Genomic DNA, 20,259 nt, shown 5'->3' with positions numbered 1-20,259 from the left:
GTTTATGTAATGTATGTTATAATCGTCCACAAAACTTATTTTAGTTCTCTATATTATATATAAAAAAAAATATTATACTTGGTAAAGAACTTGTCCCAAATGAGAAATGAGAGTTCTTGTCTTCCAGAGTACATGTTTACATCCCATCGTGTCTTGTTAATTGAAAGCTTGAACCATAAACGATATTCCCATGAAATTCGGGATCGGAAATGGGACGACGTAGCTTAATTGGCTTAATTGGCTTCTCGGAAATGGTTTAATCCTTATCGGAAATTAAAAGCCAATTAATCCTTCAGTCAATCTTCCAATTCGAATAGAACAAATAAATGATTTAGGGTGATAATGATCATGATCACAATAATTAAAAAGTAAAGAAATACTTGAATCAATCATAGATATACTAAAAGTTACTTGTCCTCCAGTTTTATTCTATTTGACATAATACGGACTTTCTCTTACCAAATAGTGGCAAACGATCCATCTCACAAAATTAAACATGTTCTGTCTTACTTTATTTTTTACCATTCAACTCATCCATAAACTTGTTTACATCATTATAAGAAGAACCTCCTTCTTCGACAGCGGCTTTAGCCATTTCGCCCAGCTTTTTAGCCCATAGCCGCCTTTCCTCTGCCTTCTCACCAGCTATCACTTCCCTCACTGCCTTCTCCACTTGTTCTTTACTAATCAACTTTCCTTTCTTCACCAACTGGGTGGTAGCTCCGACGTTCACTCCTATTCTCAATACTTTTGTCAATAGCTTCTCGTTGTAGAACTGTTCCGCCGCCATTGGCCATGTCACCATAGGTAGCCCTGCAGCAATGCCCTCCATAGCAGAGTTCCATCCACAGTGCGTCACAAACCCTCCAATTGCTTTATGGTCAAGTATTAGCACTTGCGGCGCCCATCCCCGTATTATCAGCCCTTTCTTTGTTGTCCTCTCCTCAAACCCTTCAGGCAACCACTCCTCATTTTCACCTGTCCCATTGTCCCAACCATACATCCACCAAGTAATAACTATGTGAACATTGAGGCAAATATACTGAGAAATACAAACTTGATAGATAACAGCCGAGGATCGGAGGAACACATTACCTTGGTATTCATTTTTCCTAACCACCCAGATGAAATTTTGTCCAGAGCCTTCAAGACCGAAAGCAATCTCCAACAGCTGTTCGTTGGTGAGGTTAGTTCCGCTCCCAAAGGACAAGTAAACTACTGAACCAGGTGGCTTAGAATCGAGCCATTTGAGGCATTCTTGCTCATCAATGTTGGCCTTTTTCCCTCTTCCGGCTTTCTCCGTAAACTCTCTGTTTGATAGCGAAAGGGGACCAATGTTCCAAACTCTTTTCGCCACAAAACTTCGGTAAAAATCAGCATAAGACGATTCCAGCTCGTAGAAGCTATTCACCAAGACACCAAAGCTATTGGTCTCTGATTCCCTAACCTCTTTCATATACTTTCCCATTGGCGTTTCTTCGTCAGCAACATTAGCTTGGTCTGCCGTGATAACTATGTCCCCGGGGAGACCAGGGATCACAAAAGGAGTGGAACTCGTAGCAACATTCTTGTGTGGCTTATGAATCCTCATGTTATACGAACAGAACAACAAAGGGAAAAGAAAGATGTGCCGTGGAACACAAGTCTTGGCACACCGAACTTCTCAGCAGATTCTGTCGCCCAGGGGAAGAACATATCGGCCACAAGAGCACTTGGTTTGGATTTTTCAATGAAACTCTCCAACTGATTTTTCATATACTTGGTAGAGAAAAGAAACTTCAAGAACAAGTCACCTGAGTCAGCTTTTTGATATGAGTTGATGAATTCACCGTTCTCGCATCCTTCAGGCAATCCAAGCTCTACACAAGGGAAGTTGAAGATCTTGATTCCGATTTCGAAATCAGGGTTTTGAACTTTGAATGCTTCAACGGGTTTCTCCAAGATCTTAGCATTGATTGGAGTTGTGAGAAGGGTTGATTTGGCTCCTCTGCTCGCGAAAAGCTTGGCCATATCTAAAACTGGAATCATGTGGCCATGAGCCATAAAGGGAAGAACAGAATATGAATTCTCTCAGAAACTTCTCTGTTCATGTTTGCTTGTAGAAACTTCTGGGTTTTACAGGATGAAACAGAAAACAAAAAGAAATCAGAACAATAACGGAACTGACATGTTTGATGTGATCAGACAAAAACAAAGAGGGTTTCTTGTCTGGATTGGATTATTTTTCTTACTCTTGTCTGGATTGAATTATATATACACACACGCGCGTACACGTTGAAGAAGACAGTGGAAGAAGATCAAATAAATTAATAAAGTTGTCCAGGTGGCGAATGTCACGTCTTTGCATACGTCATGTTTTGCTTTTGTGTTGCATTGTTCTGGTAGGTTGGCTATATGAATTGGGAACCGAATATGAACACATATGATACATCTGATGATGTCTCGTAGAAAAAAACTTTGACTTCTTACTTTAGTGGCGAGCAGACGAGTAATTGAACTTTGAAGGCCTGGCATTTCCACAAGAAAATACTAAAAATCAGATGATCCCACTTACTATTTTGATAAATCAAACGATTTTCTCTGATTGGTAAACCATTTGAGTGTTTTAACGAATTAATACTGAAAAAATAATAAACCCTCAATATTATTTAATTCCGTACCTGTCAATTGTGACAAAACGCGATAAAATGATTTTTATAAAATATCTGTGTAATTAAAACAAGTTCGGAAAAGACTAACATATCTTATGCCGTATTCTTTCTTTACGTTCCAATTTTTTCTTTTAAAATTTAATGTTATAAAATCTATTTAATTGTTTTTTAGAACAATAACCAGTTAACATTAAAATAATTAAAAGATATTTTGTACGGAAGAGATATATATACCTACATTTTGTTTTTTGTTTTCTTCCCAAAATTCGTAATCATTCAAACACACACCAAGAATTATAGTTGTTGTTTTAAATTATAGTTGTTGTCAATCGTGACAAAACACGATAAAATGATAAAGCAATCATTTTTATAGAATATCTATGTAATTTAAAACAAGTTCGGAAAGTAATGAATTCGTGAAAGTTTATGGAAACAAAGAATCTAGATCGACATTTTTTATTTCATCGATTGAGATGTTATTAACAAATACAAAAACCAAGATACGTCTAATCAACTATGAACTATAATTGTATTCTTAAGTAGGTTGTTGTAGTCTCAAAGATTTCGTTAACCCACATGTTTCTTCATCTCTCCCTCCAAATGCAAATGCAATCTACATTGAAACAAATGCGGCATGGAAAGAACCTGTGGTAATGGGTGGATAGGTGGAACTGCAAACTTGTCTCTCAGTTTCAAGAGATCTACATCTGAACGCTTTGTGGCCTCTAATCTAAAAAGAATCTCTAGCCATCCTAGACGACATCAAGGCATCCATGTCTAACGAGTAACGACTACTCATCAATTCACATTAAATTGGATTCTAAAATTATTATTAACTTCATATACTTCGAGAATATAATTAACAAATTAGTTGGTTTGCTCCATGATAATTGATCCCTAATTTCAGATCTGGTAGCTTTTTCCTTCGTATGACTAATGTATTAGCTAACAATGCTTTATCTTCACTTTCACTTGTTTTTTTTTTCAAAATCGATAGCATTTTATAAATATCACCAAATAGAGTTACATATACTTTTTATATACACTTCGAAAGATAAGTACTTGAGAAGTGGAGATGATAAGGATTAAGATAGGTAGTAAACCGCAAGACAATGTTAAAGCTCATGAAAATTTGAGAACCATAGTGTACTGTGAGATATGTTTCCTGAGAGTGATTCGTCAGAAGAGTCTTTTTATCGAAGGCAGTGAGCTTTCGTCTGAAAAGTAGGTGAATTTCTCTCTTTATCAGATTTTTGGTACGCATAGAAATATACCGAGAAAGACAACCTTGATAAATAACAGCCGAGGATTGGAGGAACACATTAACTTGGATGTCATAATGACAAAGGGCGTTGGATCTACAAGATAAATCATCTAGTGATTTCTAGTGGGCTGGTTTCCATTTTATATCTTCCTATTATTATGAGATTTTTTTTATTTTATTTTTATATTACTCTTTTTAGGGAATTTTTTCCATTTTATTTATTCTCTCTATTAGGAGATTCCCCTCCCCTCCCACATTTTATTAAAAAAACAGTTAAGTACTTATTTTTTTCTCCTAAAAAAACATACACACTTGTTTCTATGTTGTCAAACATCTATATCATCAATGTCTTTGTTGTTGTCAATGTCGGAACGTACATTTGAATGTTTAAGAACATTGACAAAAACAAAAACATAAACTATATGTATCTTGATGTCGATGAAAATAACATTAGAGACAAGTAACTGGAAGATATCTCCTGCCGTTTTATCACTTTGCAAATCCACACTATTGATTATTGTTGTTGGTGTCAAGACATTATAATGAGATCCATTGATAAGGTTCCAAAACTTTATGTTAACACAAGATTTTTTTTAACATATTAAGTCTATATAAAATAATACAAAGAAAGTGGACTCACTGAAAATAGGAAAAGTGGAAAAGAAGCTTAGTAAATTACAAGAAAGACAAAAATTCATAATTAAAAGATAATTAAAATTAAAATGTTGAGTAGTTGTTACATGTATGACTTTTGGGTAAAACATTTTGAAAGAGCATTTTAGAGAGAACAAGTGATTAAGCATACATTTAATCTTAGATTTGAAGAAACAACATAAACTTAAAAGTTAAAAAAAAAACAAGAAAAGATAGAACGAAAGAACTAGCCCACTAGAGATCACTAGATGAGGTTTCCACGACCACCCGAGCCTCCGCAACCACGGCCACCTCGACCTCCACCACCACGACCTCTTCGGCTACTACTTCCACGAGTAAGGAAAGTATCCCATTTTGTATCTGTCATTTCTTTCATTTTTGGAGTTTGTTTGACCAGCCTTTTTCCTATGTTCCTTTGAAAAAGTGTGTCCATGTCCACAACTTGCGAAGATTCAGTGTTGTGAGCTTTTACACCCACATCCATTTCATGTTTCTCCTCATTTCTACACATACTAGACTCACTGCCTGATGCATGTGTAGTAGATTTTCTGTTGTCCTCACTAGGAAAAAAAAAACAGAAAACAAAACAGAATAATTAAAAAAAAATAGTATTTTTTTTTGCTCCTAAATAATAACAAATGTATAAAGTTGCAATATAATAAACAACAACGCTTAAATCATCGGAGATCTTTCAATTACTTCTTATTGCTTTTATGATCATTTTCCTCAACATCCATATCTGAGGTGGCAGGGTATTTCTGGATGATGGTATTGCATTTGGTTATGGTGGTTGCGTCAAGAATTCCATAATCCCATTGCTTCATCATGAATAATCGCCAGCACCTGGTATTATTAAATAAAAAAATCCAATAAATGTACAAACCCAAATTAATATAGTATATGTATATATATGTTGGTGTATTTATAGAATTTAGGAGTGATAATACTTACATGTCGAGTTTTAAATTATCGTGCAACTCTTTCCTGTATAATTTTGAAAATTTTTCACATGCCCAAGGAATATGAGCATCTGCCAGAACTCTGCAACATAATTTATACTTTTATTAGACAATTTTTTTTACCCAAAACCATTAATCAAGAAATAACAATGGACGTTATAAGTTCAACGTAAAAATTAATGTTACCTATTTTTTTTTACAAAAGAGTTCCACAGTTGAATGAAAATTTCCATAATTTCATTCTCTTTCATGGAATCATCAATCATCTGCAGTTTTTACAAAATTTCAAAGGTCATTACTCATTAGCAAGTGACTTCATATATCATTTTGTTGTTGGTTGTTTTAGAAACCATGGAATATACCAGATCTGGAGCCTCAACCTCAGCCACATTCTCGGCTTCATTTTCGCTATCTCGGTCAGAGAGTACTTCCTCAAGTGTCATTGGCTTTGTAACAAAAAAAACATGCAGGTTTTTTGGTTAGTGACAATAAAACGGAGACAACATGGACACAACTAACCAATATTCAAATTTGAATGGGACCAATTAAGTATATACAAAATTTCATGAGAAATATCATAACTTGCAAGTCAAAGAATATTCAAAAGAAGTTGGTCAAGGAACTTGAATCACCTGACCGCTTTGAGAGTGATAGAATTGGCGTCTAGGAAGAGGTAAGTGGCTGCAAAAACATTTTTACCTTGTTAATATATAAAGACAGTTCATAAGATGCTAAATAAAATAACAGCTTTATTAGCTATTATTAAATTGGAACAAATCCATGGCCGTGGGTGGACACCTAAGGCAAGATTTAGAAAAGGGAACCCTAGATTTATTAGCTTTTGAACAAAATTTCAAAGAAAGAAAAAAATATACAAAAACTAATGATATATGAAATCTGATGATGAACTATTGAAATATAGTATAAATTATAATAGTGTTATAAGAGGTAGATTTTTTATTTTTTTGGTCTATACCACTATACCCAAAATAAAAATATAAGACATTTAAGATGGTGTTATCTATAAAAGATTTGTTTATTTAAATACATCGAATCTAATAACTGTAAAATTTTAAAAATAGAAATCAAATGAATTATGGAAATTTTTTATTAAATAAAATAAAAATAAGACTTTTAAAAGAAGAAAAACATTTTTTGTTCAAGATTAAAAAAAAGGAGAAAAAGGATATTGAATAAGAAACAATGTTAAAAGGAAGGAAGAGCAACATATTAGACTAGTCTACCAAAAAAAAAACATTTTGAAAATCATTCTTGGAGTAAAAAAAAAATTAGAGACCGATAATATACAAAATTTTGAACAATATAGAGACATGAAATTGAGGATCTAAAGTTTAGTTTCAAAAGCGGGGCTATTTAAAATACCATAATCCACATATGTATATCAACAAACCTTGTAGTCTTTGATCGCTTAGCAGAGACAACCTTAGCTTTTGTTGTGACCGTGACGGTAGCAGGGACAATCTCAGCTTCTGTTGTGACTGTAACGATAGCTGGGACGACCGCAGCTTCTGTTGTGACCGTAACGGTGGCAGGGACGAGCTCAGCTTCTGTTGTGACCGTAAAGGGATCCATTATAATAACAAAGGACGTTTGATCTACAAAATAAATATTTTTAATTTATATTATTATATCTGAAAATGAGAAATCAAGATCTAAGAGGGAAATTAAAATTGAATATAATATTGTATTATTATGATGGAAATTTAAAAAGAGAACGAACAAATGAAACAAACTCATGCTACGTATGTTAATGTGGAAGCTATATTTGCTAATGTAACATGGAATTTTGGATAGATGTGCGTAAATAAGTTGAGACCTGATTGATAAAATTAGATGCACCGGAGAACAGAGAGATAATCGCCGGAAGCTAAGGAGGACGAGAAGTAAAAAACGCTCTCTTTTTATTTTATTTTTTAGGTTTCTCACCAACTTTTGTTATCTCACCTTATATATACAAATTTATTTGTATTTTACTGGTCAATGACATATAAGTATATTAATGTTATATAAGGTATTCAAATCTTCAAAAATAAAAAGTAATCTATATAAGTTAACAATGTTTTGTATCTGTGACTAATAATATTTTTTGGTAAATATATAAGTTAGATTCGTTGAACCGTTGAGTCAGATGTGTTGGATCTAGATGGATTAATAGAGAGCAATTCAACTGTTAAGGAGCGGACAGATTTTATTTTTATAAATTATATTTAAAAAATAAATATTATATTTTTAATCATTTTATTTTTTTCATCAATCATATTTTTAAACCAAAATATTTAATAGTATTATTTTTTTAGTTTTTCGTTTCCTGAAAAATAAAAATAAAAATAAAAAATCAAATTTCTGGGTTTTTAGTCTTTTTATCTAAAATTTGTGTCATTCTAGTTACTGGATAAAAAGGAGTGTTAATTTGCAATTAATTGCCAAATTGATGTCAAATATTTTCCCTAATTCTTTTGGAGTACGAGAGATGACTTGTAACTCTAGCATTGCTTGTCGCTTATGTAAAATGTCACATACTCACAATCTCTCACATCTATAACGATATAGAACAGTTAGCACTCGTGACCTAAGGTATATACATGTTAACTACAATGTAACATCTTTTTGGACCACTGTTTTGGTCAAATCCACGTGAAGCATATACATGTTAATTAACAACTATTTTCAATGATAAAGAAACACATTCTTATTATTGTACAAATAAGAGTTTTTAATGATAATATTAATTAGTAAGAAATAAATTAAACTGTGTTTTGTTTTTTATAAAATTCAACAGTTTACAAAAAATAAACTAAAGTCGATTTCGCTTAGGACATCAGCTTCCATATTGGCTGACCTTGAGATAAAATGACTATGTTGAATTAAAGTCGATTTCGCTAGGGCAACAATCAAATATTTTTTTAAAACAAAATTTTCCTAACTACATTATTTAATAGTTTCAAACAGATTTAAGAAGGCGCATGGCAAGTTATAAAACGTTAGAGGCAGTACAAATAGTGGTAATATATTTTCTCTAATCTAAATTAAGTGTCGTTTAAAGATTTTGCACACATATTAAGAAAACAAACAAATTTTATGGTTTACCCTTTACTAATATATATACTTTACAAAATTTCTCATTGGTCAGTACATTAAAACTTTAAATTTTTATCAAAAAAATTTAATGCTTATTATATTATCAAACTTAAGTTCACAAATAACACTTAATTTAAAATGAAAGATTTTTTTTTTTGTTACTATTTAAATATTTTTTTGTATTTTCCAACCGTTGCTATTTAGACCCTACATAATATTATTTGGTTGTCATTATAACATTTCTCATATTTTACCACAATATTAAACCCCCATGTACATAATAAAAAGGCCTTTTAAAGGTTTTTATTTTTGTTCACTTAAAACTTAGATTTTTTTTAGGAAAAATGAATTTGAATATTTTATTCTATTTTGTGAACTTTGACCAAAATAGGAATCCAATATTTCTGTAAAATATTTATTCCCCTCATATTTTTTCCTAAATGTAAATAATTGACCAACCTAAATATTTATGGTATATAATAGTGTAATTTTTATTATATTTATATCACATGATTTTTAATTGAGCAGGTGATTTTGTAGTAAAAAAAATATTACTTTCTCTCTTCTTTTTTCTTTTTTTCTTTACTAGGTTTTGAACCCACGCTACGCGTGGGTTTATTTGATATATTTTGATAAAAAATATATTTGATTGATGACGGTAATGAAATATTATCTTATAGAAAACTTTAAATTACTATTAAGGAATTTTCGATATACAATTTTTAAAAATATAAAAGTCAGTTGTGTTTTAAAATCATGAATTTAACTCGACGTCCAGGCGAAGCGGATCAAACTGGTGACCTCACATATCCTAAACCATTTCTTTGACCACCAGAAAACGGAACAATTTTATAATCATGAATTTATCTCGTTTTCATATTTAATTGATCGCTATCACCTATGTTTTCGTGTTTATTATTCAATGTTTTATTATTCTTCATATTTTTTCTTGTCATTTTCACCGTCAAATTTTATGGTAATTGTCATCATTACTTTAGCGTCCGGTTCTTTGTTATACTCTTCTTCTTGTTCTTCCTTGTCAACTTCTTCACATTCTTCCAAAAAAAAACCTTTTTTTAGACTACCACACAACTTGTTAATCCATCAAACTCCAAGACCAAAATCATTTTTTTTTTTTTCAACCAAACATTAAATAACTAGAAAATCACTCCACGATTGGTAGCCCAAACAGGAGGAAAAGAGTTTACAAAAGAAGTTTCAAAAAGTAAAGTTCTTGAGGACCGGGCAAGGCAATCTGCTCTGACGTTGACATCACGGGATATCCTATTCAAAGAGAAGGAGGGGAAGGAGGATCGAAGCAAGGAGAATTCGTCCAGCAAGTTTGAGAAGGCCGGCCAATCCTCGGGCAACTGCACCATCGCTATTAATTATGCAGAATCCGTCTCAAAGGTTTGACAATCATACCCAGCCGCCCGCAGCGATTCCATAGCCCACATTAGGGCTTGTAACTCCGCATGTAATGGGGACGGACCCCGTCGAAGACTTCGAGCACCCAGAAGAAGCGTCGAGTCCTCACCATTACAAAACCACCAACCCAGACCTTGGAGGGGATCCGGCCCCTTCCAGGAACCATCAACCTGACAGCGTAGAGAGGGCTCCCGCACCTCTAGGGGAGGTGGCGGAGGCTGAAATCTCCCTGATAAGGAGTTGGCCTCCTCCCACAGTCCTTTCATTATTTGCCTGGTTCAAAATGTCACTTGGTTCACCCTCTGTTCCCTGAAAGACTTTCCTATTCCTATCTTTCCAAATCGACCAAAGAATCCACGGGAGACTGAGAGAAATATCTGAAACTCCCGATTGGGATGAGGCCCGCCAGAAAATAAAATTCAAATTCGCATAGATTGAAGCATATGGAAACCCATCCGGAAGTAAAGAAACTTGAGCCAATTCCAAAATACCTTGCGAACGAGGACACTAAAAAAATACGTGATTTATAGACTCTGCCGCGGAATCACACCGTTTGCATGTAATGTCACAGTGAACCCCACGGTACGCTACCGTTCCATCACGGGAAGGGTACTGGAGGCAATCTGCCAAAAGAAGTGTTGGACCTTCCGGGGCACCTGGAGTTTCCATGATCTCGGGCCAACTGATAACCTGATTTCACCGAGTACTTCCCCGATTTGGTAAAATGCCATACTAAGCGATCCGGTTTATAGTTTTTACTGACCGACATACTTCGAATAATCGGGATATCCACCGGATCAAAATACTCCTCTAAGATGGGCAAGTGCCAATCTTTCATGATTGGATTAACTAAGTGATTAACCATTGAACTCGGAAGCCACTGTCTTCCCCGACAATTAGCTGGTCACACCGTTTGCAGGTAATGTCACAGTGAACCCCACGGTACGCTAACCGTTCCATCACGGGAAGGGTACCGGAGGCAATCTGCCAAAAGAAGTGTTGGACCTTCAGGGGCACCTGGAGTTTCCATGATCTCGGGCCAACCGATAACCTGATTTCACCGAGTACTTCCTCGATTTGGTAAAATGCCATACTAAGCGATCCGGTTTATAGTTTTTACTGACCGACATACTTCGAATAATCTGGATATCCACCGAATCAAAATACTCCTCTAAGATGGGCAAGTGCCAATCTTTCATGATTGGATTAACTAAGTGATTAACCATTAAACTCGGAAGCCACTGTCTTCCCCGACAATTAGCTGGTCACACCGTTTGCAGGTAATGTCACAGTGAACCCCACAGTACGCTAACCGTTCCATCACGGGAAGGGTACCAGAGGCAATCTGCCAAAAGAAGTGTTGGACCTTCGGGGGCACCTGGAGTTTCCATGATCTTGGGCCAACCGATAACCTGATTTCACCGAGTACTTCCCCGATTTGGTAAAATGCCATACTAAGCGATCCGGTTTATAGTTTTTACTGACCGACATACTTCGAATAATCGGGATATCCACCGGATCAAAATACTCCTCTAAGATGGGCAAGTGCCAATCTTTCATGATTGGATTAACTAAGTGATTAACCATTAAACTCGGAAGCCACTGCCTTCCCCGACAATTAGCTGGTCACACCGTTTGCAGGTAATGTCACAGTGAACCCCACGGTACGCTAACCGTTCCATCACGGGAAGGGTACCGGAGGCAATCTGCCAAAAGAAGTGTTGGACCTTCGGGGGCACCTGGAGTTTCCATGATCTCGGGCCAACCGATAACCTGATTTCACCGAGTACTTCCCCGATTTGGTAAAATGCCATACTAAGCGATCCGGTTTATAGTTTTTACTGACCGACATACTTCGAATAATCTGGATATCCACCGGATCAAAATACTCCTCTAAGATGGGCAAGTGCCAATCTTTCATGATTGGATTAACTAAGTGATTAACCATTAAACTCGGAAGCCACTGTCTTCCCCGACAATTAGCTGGTCACACCGTTTGCAGGTAATGTCACAGTGAACCCCACGGTACGCTAACCGTTCCATCACGGGAAGGGTACCGGAGGCAATCTGCCAAAAGAAGTGTTGGACCTTTGGGGGCACCTGGAGTTTCCATGATCTCGGGCCAACCGATAACCTGATTTCACCGAGTACTTCCCCGATTTGGTAAAATGCCATACTAAGCGATCCGGTTTATAGTTTTTACTGACCGACATACTTCGAATAATCGGGATATCCACTGGATCAAAATACTCCTCTAAGATGGGCAAGTGCCAATCTTTCATGATTGGATTAACTAAGTGATTAACCATTAAACTCGGAAGCCACTGTCTTCCCCGACAATTAGCTGGTCGAGGCCGGGCATCCGGTAACCACGGATCCCGCCAAACTGAAATAGAGCAACCAGAACCCACCGCCCATCTCGCTCCTTGCCCCACCAAATCCTTAGTAGAGTAAATGCTCCTCCATGCGAAGGAAGGATTATTTGGTTTCGTTGCCAACAGGGGATGTTTATTCCTAAAGTAACGCCCTCTCATTACCCGCGCCATCAAGGAATTCGGGTAATGAATCAGCCGCCAATACTGTTTTGCCAACATAGCATCATTAAACTGTTCTAGAGCACGGAACCCTAAACCCCCTTCTAACTTATCCTTACATAATTTATCCCAAGCAACCCAGTGCATACCACGAGCCTTATCGTTAGACTTCCACCAAAAGGTAGAGATAGCACTCGTTAATATAGATATCAATTCATGTGGCAATTTGTAACATGACATAACATGAGAAGGTAGTGCCAACGCTACCGATTTTATCATGATTTCCTTTCCCCCTTTTGATAATAACTTCGCAGACCAACCATTAACCTGATCATCCATCTGATCCTTTACATAACTAAATACCTTCGTCTTTGAACCCTGAAGACTTTCAGGAATACCCAGATAAGAGCCCATACCACCCTCCTTAGAAATACCCATCACTGATTTTATCTGTGATCTTGTTGCAGGGGATACCTTCTTACCGAACATAATCGAAGATTTCTCTAAATTAACCTCTTGCCTGGAAGCTTTACCATAATCGCCGATGATGTCCATCACCGTCCGACATTCAGACACTTCTGCCTTACAAAAAACAGGCTATCATCAGCAAATAACAGATGAGATATGGTGGGACTGTCCCGAGCAATTGTGATGCCCGTCAGCTTCTTCTCTCTTTCAGCTTTTTTAATTTTTGCGATCAGCACCTCTGTGCAAAGAATAAATAAGTACGGCGACAAAGGATCCCCTTGTCGTAACCCCCTTTGTGGAAGAATAGAGCCCCTAGGCTAACCATTCATAAGCACTTGGTACGACACAGAAGAAACACACCACATAATCCACACAATCCATTTCCGATCAAATCCCAATTTTAGCAACACTGCCTCCAAAAAATCCCATTCAACTCGATCACAAGCCTTGCTCATGTCTGTTTTGAAAGCCAGGAATTCCGACCTACATCGTCGGTTAGTATTCAGCCCATGAAACATTTCTTGGGCCACAAGAATATTATCCGTAATAAGGCGACCAGAAACAAATGCCGACTGAATCTCTGAAACCAAAGTAGGCAGAACTCGACGAAGTCGGAAACACAGAACTTTAGAAATAATTTTGTAACTTACATTACAAAGACTAATCGGCCTAAACTTTGTCATTCGCTGTGGTCTATCCACTTTAGGGATAAGACAAATGTTGGTCTCATTTAAACGAGGATCGAAACAACCCGTTCAAAAAAATTCTCGTATCAAATCCACCAAATCCCATCAGGACCCGGAGCCTTTTCCGGATGCATAGCAAATAAAGCCTTACGAACTTCCCCCTCGGAAATATCCTTGATAAGCTCCCTGTTCATCCTGTCCGTGATTAGAGGGTGGATTTCTTGGAGCATCTCGGTAATGCCCCTGCCATCCGACTTCTTGAAGAGGTTCTCAAAATATTTGGTGGCAATATGCTCCATTTCCGAAGGAGATTCGTTCCAGACATTATTCCTATCAAATAAGCCAAGAATCATGTTGCACACCCGTCTCTGTTTAGTAGAGGCGTGAAAAAAGTGAGTATTCTTATCCCCAACCCTCAACCAGAATTTTCTGCTTTTTTGTTGCCAAAAGATTTCCTCATCTCGATATGCCTCTTTTAATTTCCTCTCAATCCCCCTAATTTCTTCCTGAGAGATCGAATCATCCATTTTCGCCACTTGTAAAGCCTCCTTTAACGAAGAGATCGCTGAGGGGCCAGAATTAAAGTTGTTCTTACGCCACCAGGAAATCGAATTCCGACAATTCCGAATCTTATCCACAAAAACTGGGGTCCGAAAATTTCGTGATCGATTCCACCCTGACTCGACCGCATCTGCAATGCCCTCTTTACCCAACCAACGCTTATCGAAACGGAATTGTCTATGCCGCCTCCGGTTCATCTTAAGACATGTAGCCAAAATAGGACTATGGTTCGACCCAATCATTTCCAAATAATCTACCCTCGAGTTTGTGTAAAACTCGTGCCAATCCTCATTACCCAAGGTACGATCTAGCCGACAATGGACTACCTGGTTATTACAACGATTACCTCGCTAGGATAACTGTTCCCCGTAACAAGGAAATTCGAGCATCCCGGAATGTCGAAGCATTGACGAAAAAGGCACAAAAGAAGAGGCAGGGCGCAAAGCTCCACCCTGTTTCTCATGGTTTCCAACTAGTTCGTTGAAATCGCCAATCAAGAACCAAGGATCAATCCGAAAAGAGCCAATATCTGTTAACTTATCCCAAACTTTTCCCCGATGTTGGGGAATAGGATCACCATAAATAAAAGACATAAATACCAATTGTTGTCTAATAAAAGCTTGTGTATCGATAATGCGATCACTCTCATAAAGAATTGAAAGTTTTATTTCATTCATAAAAAACAACGCTAAACCCCCACTCGACCCGCGGGGATCCATAGTAAACAAATTATTATAACCAAACTTTTTCTGAAATTTTTGTAAATAAGAAAAACACTTTTTTGTTTCTGAAAGAAATAAAATGTCTGGACGATGCTGCTTCCACAAATCACACAAATAATTCTCTGTCAGGTCTGCCCCAATTCCATGACAGTTCCAGCTCAAGATCTTCACGTATGAGCTGGTGGTTTCAGGAGCGCCACCATCTCTCTCTTGATAGGGCGACTTCCGCCACCAGCAGAAGTGCCGTCCTTTGTCTTCTGACCTTGTTTCCCAACCATCACTGGTTTATTGCCCTTACCTGCAGGTTTAAGAGATAAAGCTTTAGCTAAGAGACGTTTCCCAGGTGAAGCCATAGGTAAGACCACTTTCTTCGAGTTTTGTACACCCTTCCTAGGCTGAGAACTAACCAACTTATCTTTAAAACTAACTGATTTCCCCAGAGAAACAGACCGCATAGCTTGACTAATATTCCGCACACTCAAATTTAAGGAGACAGGTATAGTCATACCTTGAACATTAGAATCCTCTGGTCCTAAGCCCGACTCTGTCTCAGCCCCCAAAGCTATCTCCGATTCTTGCCCTGATTCCACCTGATTATCAGCATCATCGAACTCACCATCCTCTAACAAATCATCAGTACTTTCATTAAAGCCTAGATCCTCAACATCCTCATCGTTCTCCCGATGGTTGCTTCACCTTATACATGGGTTTAGGCCACACCGGACGAGTGCCCTTCCTGGGCAGAGGTAACTCCAAAGAGGGATCGGATATGACACCACCACCCGTCCGTGTCTCCGACAGAGCATGTCCCGTGAATGAACCCGAACCACTACCCTGGTATCTCATTTTCTGTCCCCATGCCTGACCTTGATGCCGTGATTGAAAAGAGGAACCAGCAACGCTAGACTCTCCACCCCGGAACTGAGGCTGACGCCTATCATGAGGATACTCTGCTTGGAAATCCAAGGCTCGCTTGACATGTTTTCTCGGTTTCTCCCAACCACCATCTTGTTGGGCAACCGGACCTTGTTTGGTCATGGTTTGCTGCCGCTGAGTCCCTCTCTTGTCCGCATGGACCCCATTCCCGTGACCTGCTGTAGCTGCTTTCAGCTCAGGACAGAGCAATACATCATGAGTTAATCTGAAAAAGTGTTTACAAAACCCAGACAGCTTTTCATAGTCGATGGTAACCACCACTTCGTCCCCTGTATCGAATGGAACCACCATGTGAAAGAGCAAGGGGTTAAAGCCATTCACCGTTACACATATGCTTCCTGTTTCCTCATCCAGGTCCTTGATCTTCCCGACTTTCCTCCCTATGGCCTCAAGCGTTGCTATCTCCCACATGTGCATGGGAATACCTCCCACCTTCACCCAAAAGCTAATAGCCGATGGGTAAGAATCTGAAACTATTGGTTTCCAGCGAACCAAAGAAAGCATCCAACCATCGAAATGATATGGACCATTGTGTAGAACGTCCTGGAGGTCCTCCTCCTCTTCAAAATTGAACTGAAAAGTTCCCCGACCTAAGTCCGCTCCCAAAACTTTGTCCTCTAGCTTCCAAATTTTGGGCAGATTGACCAACAGCGACTCCATGCGCTGAACCACATGGTTCATCAGTCTTCCAATCAACGTGAGAGAGAACTGTTGAATTCGTTCAGCCAAAACCGAGATAGATATCTTAACCACCTCCGTACGGACGAGTGCAGACTTGCCTTTGTTGAGCGCCAACTGAGCCATAGTACACCACATGATCGACCACGCAACTGCCCGTATCAGGGCTGAATGCAATACACCACTAATACGACACCAACTGAAGCACCACAACCTGAGCAGATGCAAGGAGCGAATGAGGATAAGTATATCTCGTGATCGACTACATATACCCCTACATCCCGATTCTATCAGTACCCATAAATCCTGAGAGCGTATCCCCTAACCTTCCAAAAAACCCCGTGAGTGTAAATGTAAATATATTCTCTTGCCATCAATCCACCAAATGCAATAAAGAAAGATCCGGCGTCCCGTGATGAGAAGAAAACCAGCCATGATAACAAGAATCTCATTGATCCACAGGATCACAACGAGATACGCATCAATCCGAATCTTCAGACAAGGAAACATCAAATCTCCTCGGTCGTTAACACAAAATCCACCAGTGGGACCAAGGAACTACACAATCGAGCTCCTCTCCCCAAGAGTCTTAAACTCACAATGAAACCCGGGCTCCAAATCCCACGATTCCGCAGATCCCCCACTAGGGGCCAGATCCGAAATTAAATTGCCTCGTCGATTCAGTCTCGGGTATGGGAAACCAAATCCCTCCCGATATCTACACCCATGAAGATCTACCGACAAACCAACTCTCGTCTCTCCCCCCGAATTACCGTTAAGCCGCAGATCCCTCTCGCCAATAAAACCCATCTCAAACCAAAACCCTAGAAACCGCTGTCACCGTCGCCATCTCTCTAGAATTTTTTTATAATATCTCGATATTTAAATTGGTTTAAGAACAATTTTTTTATGATTTTGGTTTTTTTTTCCCACCAAAATTATTTCTTTTCTCAGAAAAACTGTGCAATTCATGAAGACCAGCATAATCAACACATGCACGCAATTATTGATAATTTCATCCATATACTTATTCGGTTTTAGATCCACACGGTTTGAAACTTCTCAAACCAAAATCCTTACTTGCAGAGAAAATAATATGAACACATGTATAGTTAATACAATATTTGTGCTTTTCGTCGATCCTTCTTCTTTAAACTTAAATAACATCAAATCAAAGTCTTGCGACGTCAATCCTTATTTCTTAGACTTGAAAATAAAAAATTTACTTCAAAAGTATCTGAAACGACCGACCCTTTTTTTTTTTAATAATAAATAATAAATATAATATAATATAATAATCTACAGCTAGTGGTCCCATACCCACTAGCCTCCTAACCACAAACACATTCAACAGCGGAATACTCAATGCCAATAACCAATAATAAACCAATAATATAACCAATACCATAGCATAAGCAATATCCAATAATCAATCATCAGAAAACATGAAACCAGCAACCTAACAATGTTTCTAATGACTCAACTCTAGCAACCTAACAATGCCAAACAACATCCAATCAAGTCCCTAGAACATCCTCCTCTTCATATACAAGCATGCAACATCCATCGTAACTGGAAGAGGGGTGTCGACCGACACCAGATGGTGTCGATCAACACTGACTATCTGGTGTCGACCGACACCCTGCCCGACACTCCCGAAAACCCTAGTTTGTGTCGACCGACACCTCCACATGGCATCGATCGACACTCGCCAAAGTCCCGAGCCGTCCTCGCGTTGGTGTCGACCGACACCCCAACTGGTGTCGACCGACACCCCAACTGGTGTCGACCGACACCGATGCCGAGCAGCGATTTCCCTCGATCAGAAACTCCGAATCTCGCCTTCTATCTTCTCCAATCCGCTCCATGCGCTCCCAGAAGCCAAACCCAGCCCAGACAGTGACGAAATACCATAGAGAACTCAAAGAAACAACCACATAAGCACCAAATCACATAGAATCTAGAGATCTTAGCTTAGATAAGCCATGGTCATGCACTCACCTCTTCCAAGAAGATTCTGACCAACAAGAACGAATTCCCTCACTCCTAGCAAGCTTCTAACTCCTTCCCAGCCTTAGATCTCCCAAGAACAGCAAGGAATCTCACCAATCTCTCTCAAAAGCTCAAGAACTTCTCTCTTTTGTTTTTCTCTAAAAACAGCGATAAAACACAAACTACACGACCCTAGGTCATTTTCTTCCTCTAAAAACTCGATTTTAGGGATTTCCTAAACCAACCACACAAACCGGACAATTAAAATTGAACCGACCAAACCGGCTACCACTAGTGTCGATCGACACTCCCCCTGTGGTGTCGATCGACACCCTCACCAAAATTCCAAGAAAATGGTTTGCGGGTGTTACAATTCTCCCCCACCAATCTAGATTCGTCCTCGAATCTCAACAACCATCAGTCAAGGACTCCCGTGCAACCGTCTCCACGGCCCGCACTCCTCCGACCGATCTACAGAAGGTCACCTCTAGGCGATAGACTCACGTTCCAGGCGTCATTTGCTCTTGACTTTTTGGACTTTCCTTTACTCATAGGCCTAAACCTTGAGTTTTTATTGGCTCCTCATCAGACCTAAGTCTGCATGCCAAAATATATAAGGAAAAGTCCAAACTCGTCTCTCGGGTTGCCACCCTACAGCGCGCCCCTGGATCGTCATCCGAAGTCGATATACCAACCATACTCCCGAGCCACAAAGTCTCTGAATATGGTAGTACTAGGAGAACCTAAGTCCCCCAAGAGTCGTGAGCAAACGATTCTGAACACGTCTGAGTCCTATCCCTATCTCGGTTTCCTTCCCGTGGCTCGCGTAAAACATCTCAATGTCCTACCAACCACATATCCCCTCACCGGGATACCCCATGACCACACAAGGATCATATTCACGCCACAAAGGCCATCTGTCCCGACGGACCGTCTGTCCCGAAGGACCATCAGTCCCGAAGGACCGTCTGTCCCGAAGGACCATCAGTCCCGAAAGACCGTCTGTCCCGAAGGACCATCAGTCCCAAAAGACCGTCTGTCCCGAAGGACCATCAGTCCCGAAAGACCGTCTGTCCCGAAGGACCATCAGTCCCGAAAGACCGTCTGTCCCGAAGGACCATCAGTCCCGAAAGACCGTCTGTCCCGAAGGACCATCAGTCCCGAAAGACCGTCTGTCCCGAAGGACCATCAGTCCCGAAAGACCGTCTGTCCCGAAGGACCGCCTTAACAGGCACTCTGGCTAAACAGCCTGCCACAAAGGCCACAGAATAACAAAAGAATACTGCCACAAAGGCCACACCATAACAAAAGAAATACCGCCACACACGGGCACACTGACTCAAAAGTCCGCCACTAAGGCCACACAAGCCCCTCCAAGGCTCTTCACCACTCAAATAGACAAATTCCAACTCCCGGAAAACTTTCCATATTTAGCACTTTCCATTTTGGGAAACTTTCCACTTTTGGAAACTTCTATTTCAGGAAACTTTCTTCCAAAACCCCGCCTCACGGAAACTTTGTACCCCGAACACCACCTTATCTTGTTACCGAGTCGCACAACCAACCACCCCAAGCGACCGAGTAACAAGAGAGATGGGCTGGAATACTCCATTCCCGCTCCAGCCAC

At 39.1% G+C, this 20,259-nt stretch overlaps 2 protein-coding genes and 1 pseudogene across 3 annotated transcripts; all 3 read right to left on the bottom strand.

Annotated features, from left to right (window-relative positions):
• Window positions 1–369: 369 nt before the first annotated feature.
• On the bottom strand, window positions 370–2,205 carry LOC104747372 (UDP-glycosyltransferase 73B5-like; annotated as a pseudogene). Its single transcript, XR_015581747.1, has 2 exons — window positions 1,096–2,205; window positions 370–978 (listed from the first exon to the last, which is right to left on the bottom strand). The product of XR_015581747.1 is annotated as a UDP-glycosyltransferase 73B5-like (transcript).
• Window positions 2,206–4,664: 2,459 nt separating this feature from the next.
• LOC147927123 (uncharacterized) lies at window positions 4,665–7,495 on the bottom strand. Its single transcript, XM_087489553.1, has 8 exons — window positions 7,366–7,495; window positions 6,940–7,144; window positions 6,161–6,209; window positions 5,891–5,974; window positions 5,715–5,794; window positions 5,521–5,610; window positions 5,269–5,412; window positions 4,665–5,129 (listed from the first exon to the last, which is right to left on the bottom strand). The coding sequence occupies exons 2-8, from the start codon at window positions 7,119–7,121 to the stop codon at window positions 4,814–4,816; spliced, it is 945 nt and encodes a 314-aa protein (XP_087345679.1). The 5' UTR covers window positions 7,122–7,144; window positions 7,366–7,495; the 3' UTR covers window positions 4,665–4,813.
• A 6,334-nt stretch (window positions 7,496–13,829) lies between these two features.
• On the bottom strand, window positions 13,830–14,897 carry LOC147927122 (uncharacterized). Its single transcript, XM_087487315.1, has 2 exons — window positions 14,727–14,897; window positions 13,830–14,630 (listed from the first exon to the last, which is right to left on the bottom strand). The coding sequence occupies exons 1-2, from the start codon at window positions 14,895–14,897 to the stop codon at window positions 13,830–13,832; spliced, it is 972 nt and encodes a 323-aa protein (XP_087343441.1).
• Between the last annotated feature and the right edge of the window lie 5,362 nt (window positions 14,898–20,259).

The sequence above is a fragment of the Camelina sativa genome, chromosome 15, assembly GCF_030686135.1.
Source record: "Camelina sativa cultivar CO46 ecotype springtype chromosome 15, ASM3068613v1".
Classification (NCBI taxonomy): domain Eukaryota; kingdom Viridiplantae; phylum Streptophyta; class Magnoliopsida; order Brassicales; family Brassicaceae; genus Camelina; species Camelina sativa.
This window is presented reverse-complemented; position numbering and strand designations above follow the sequence as displayed.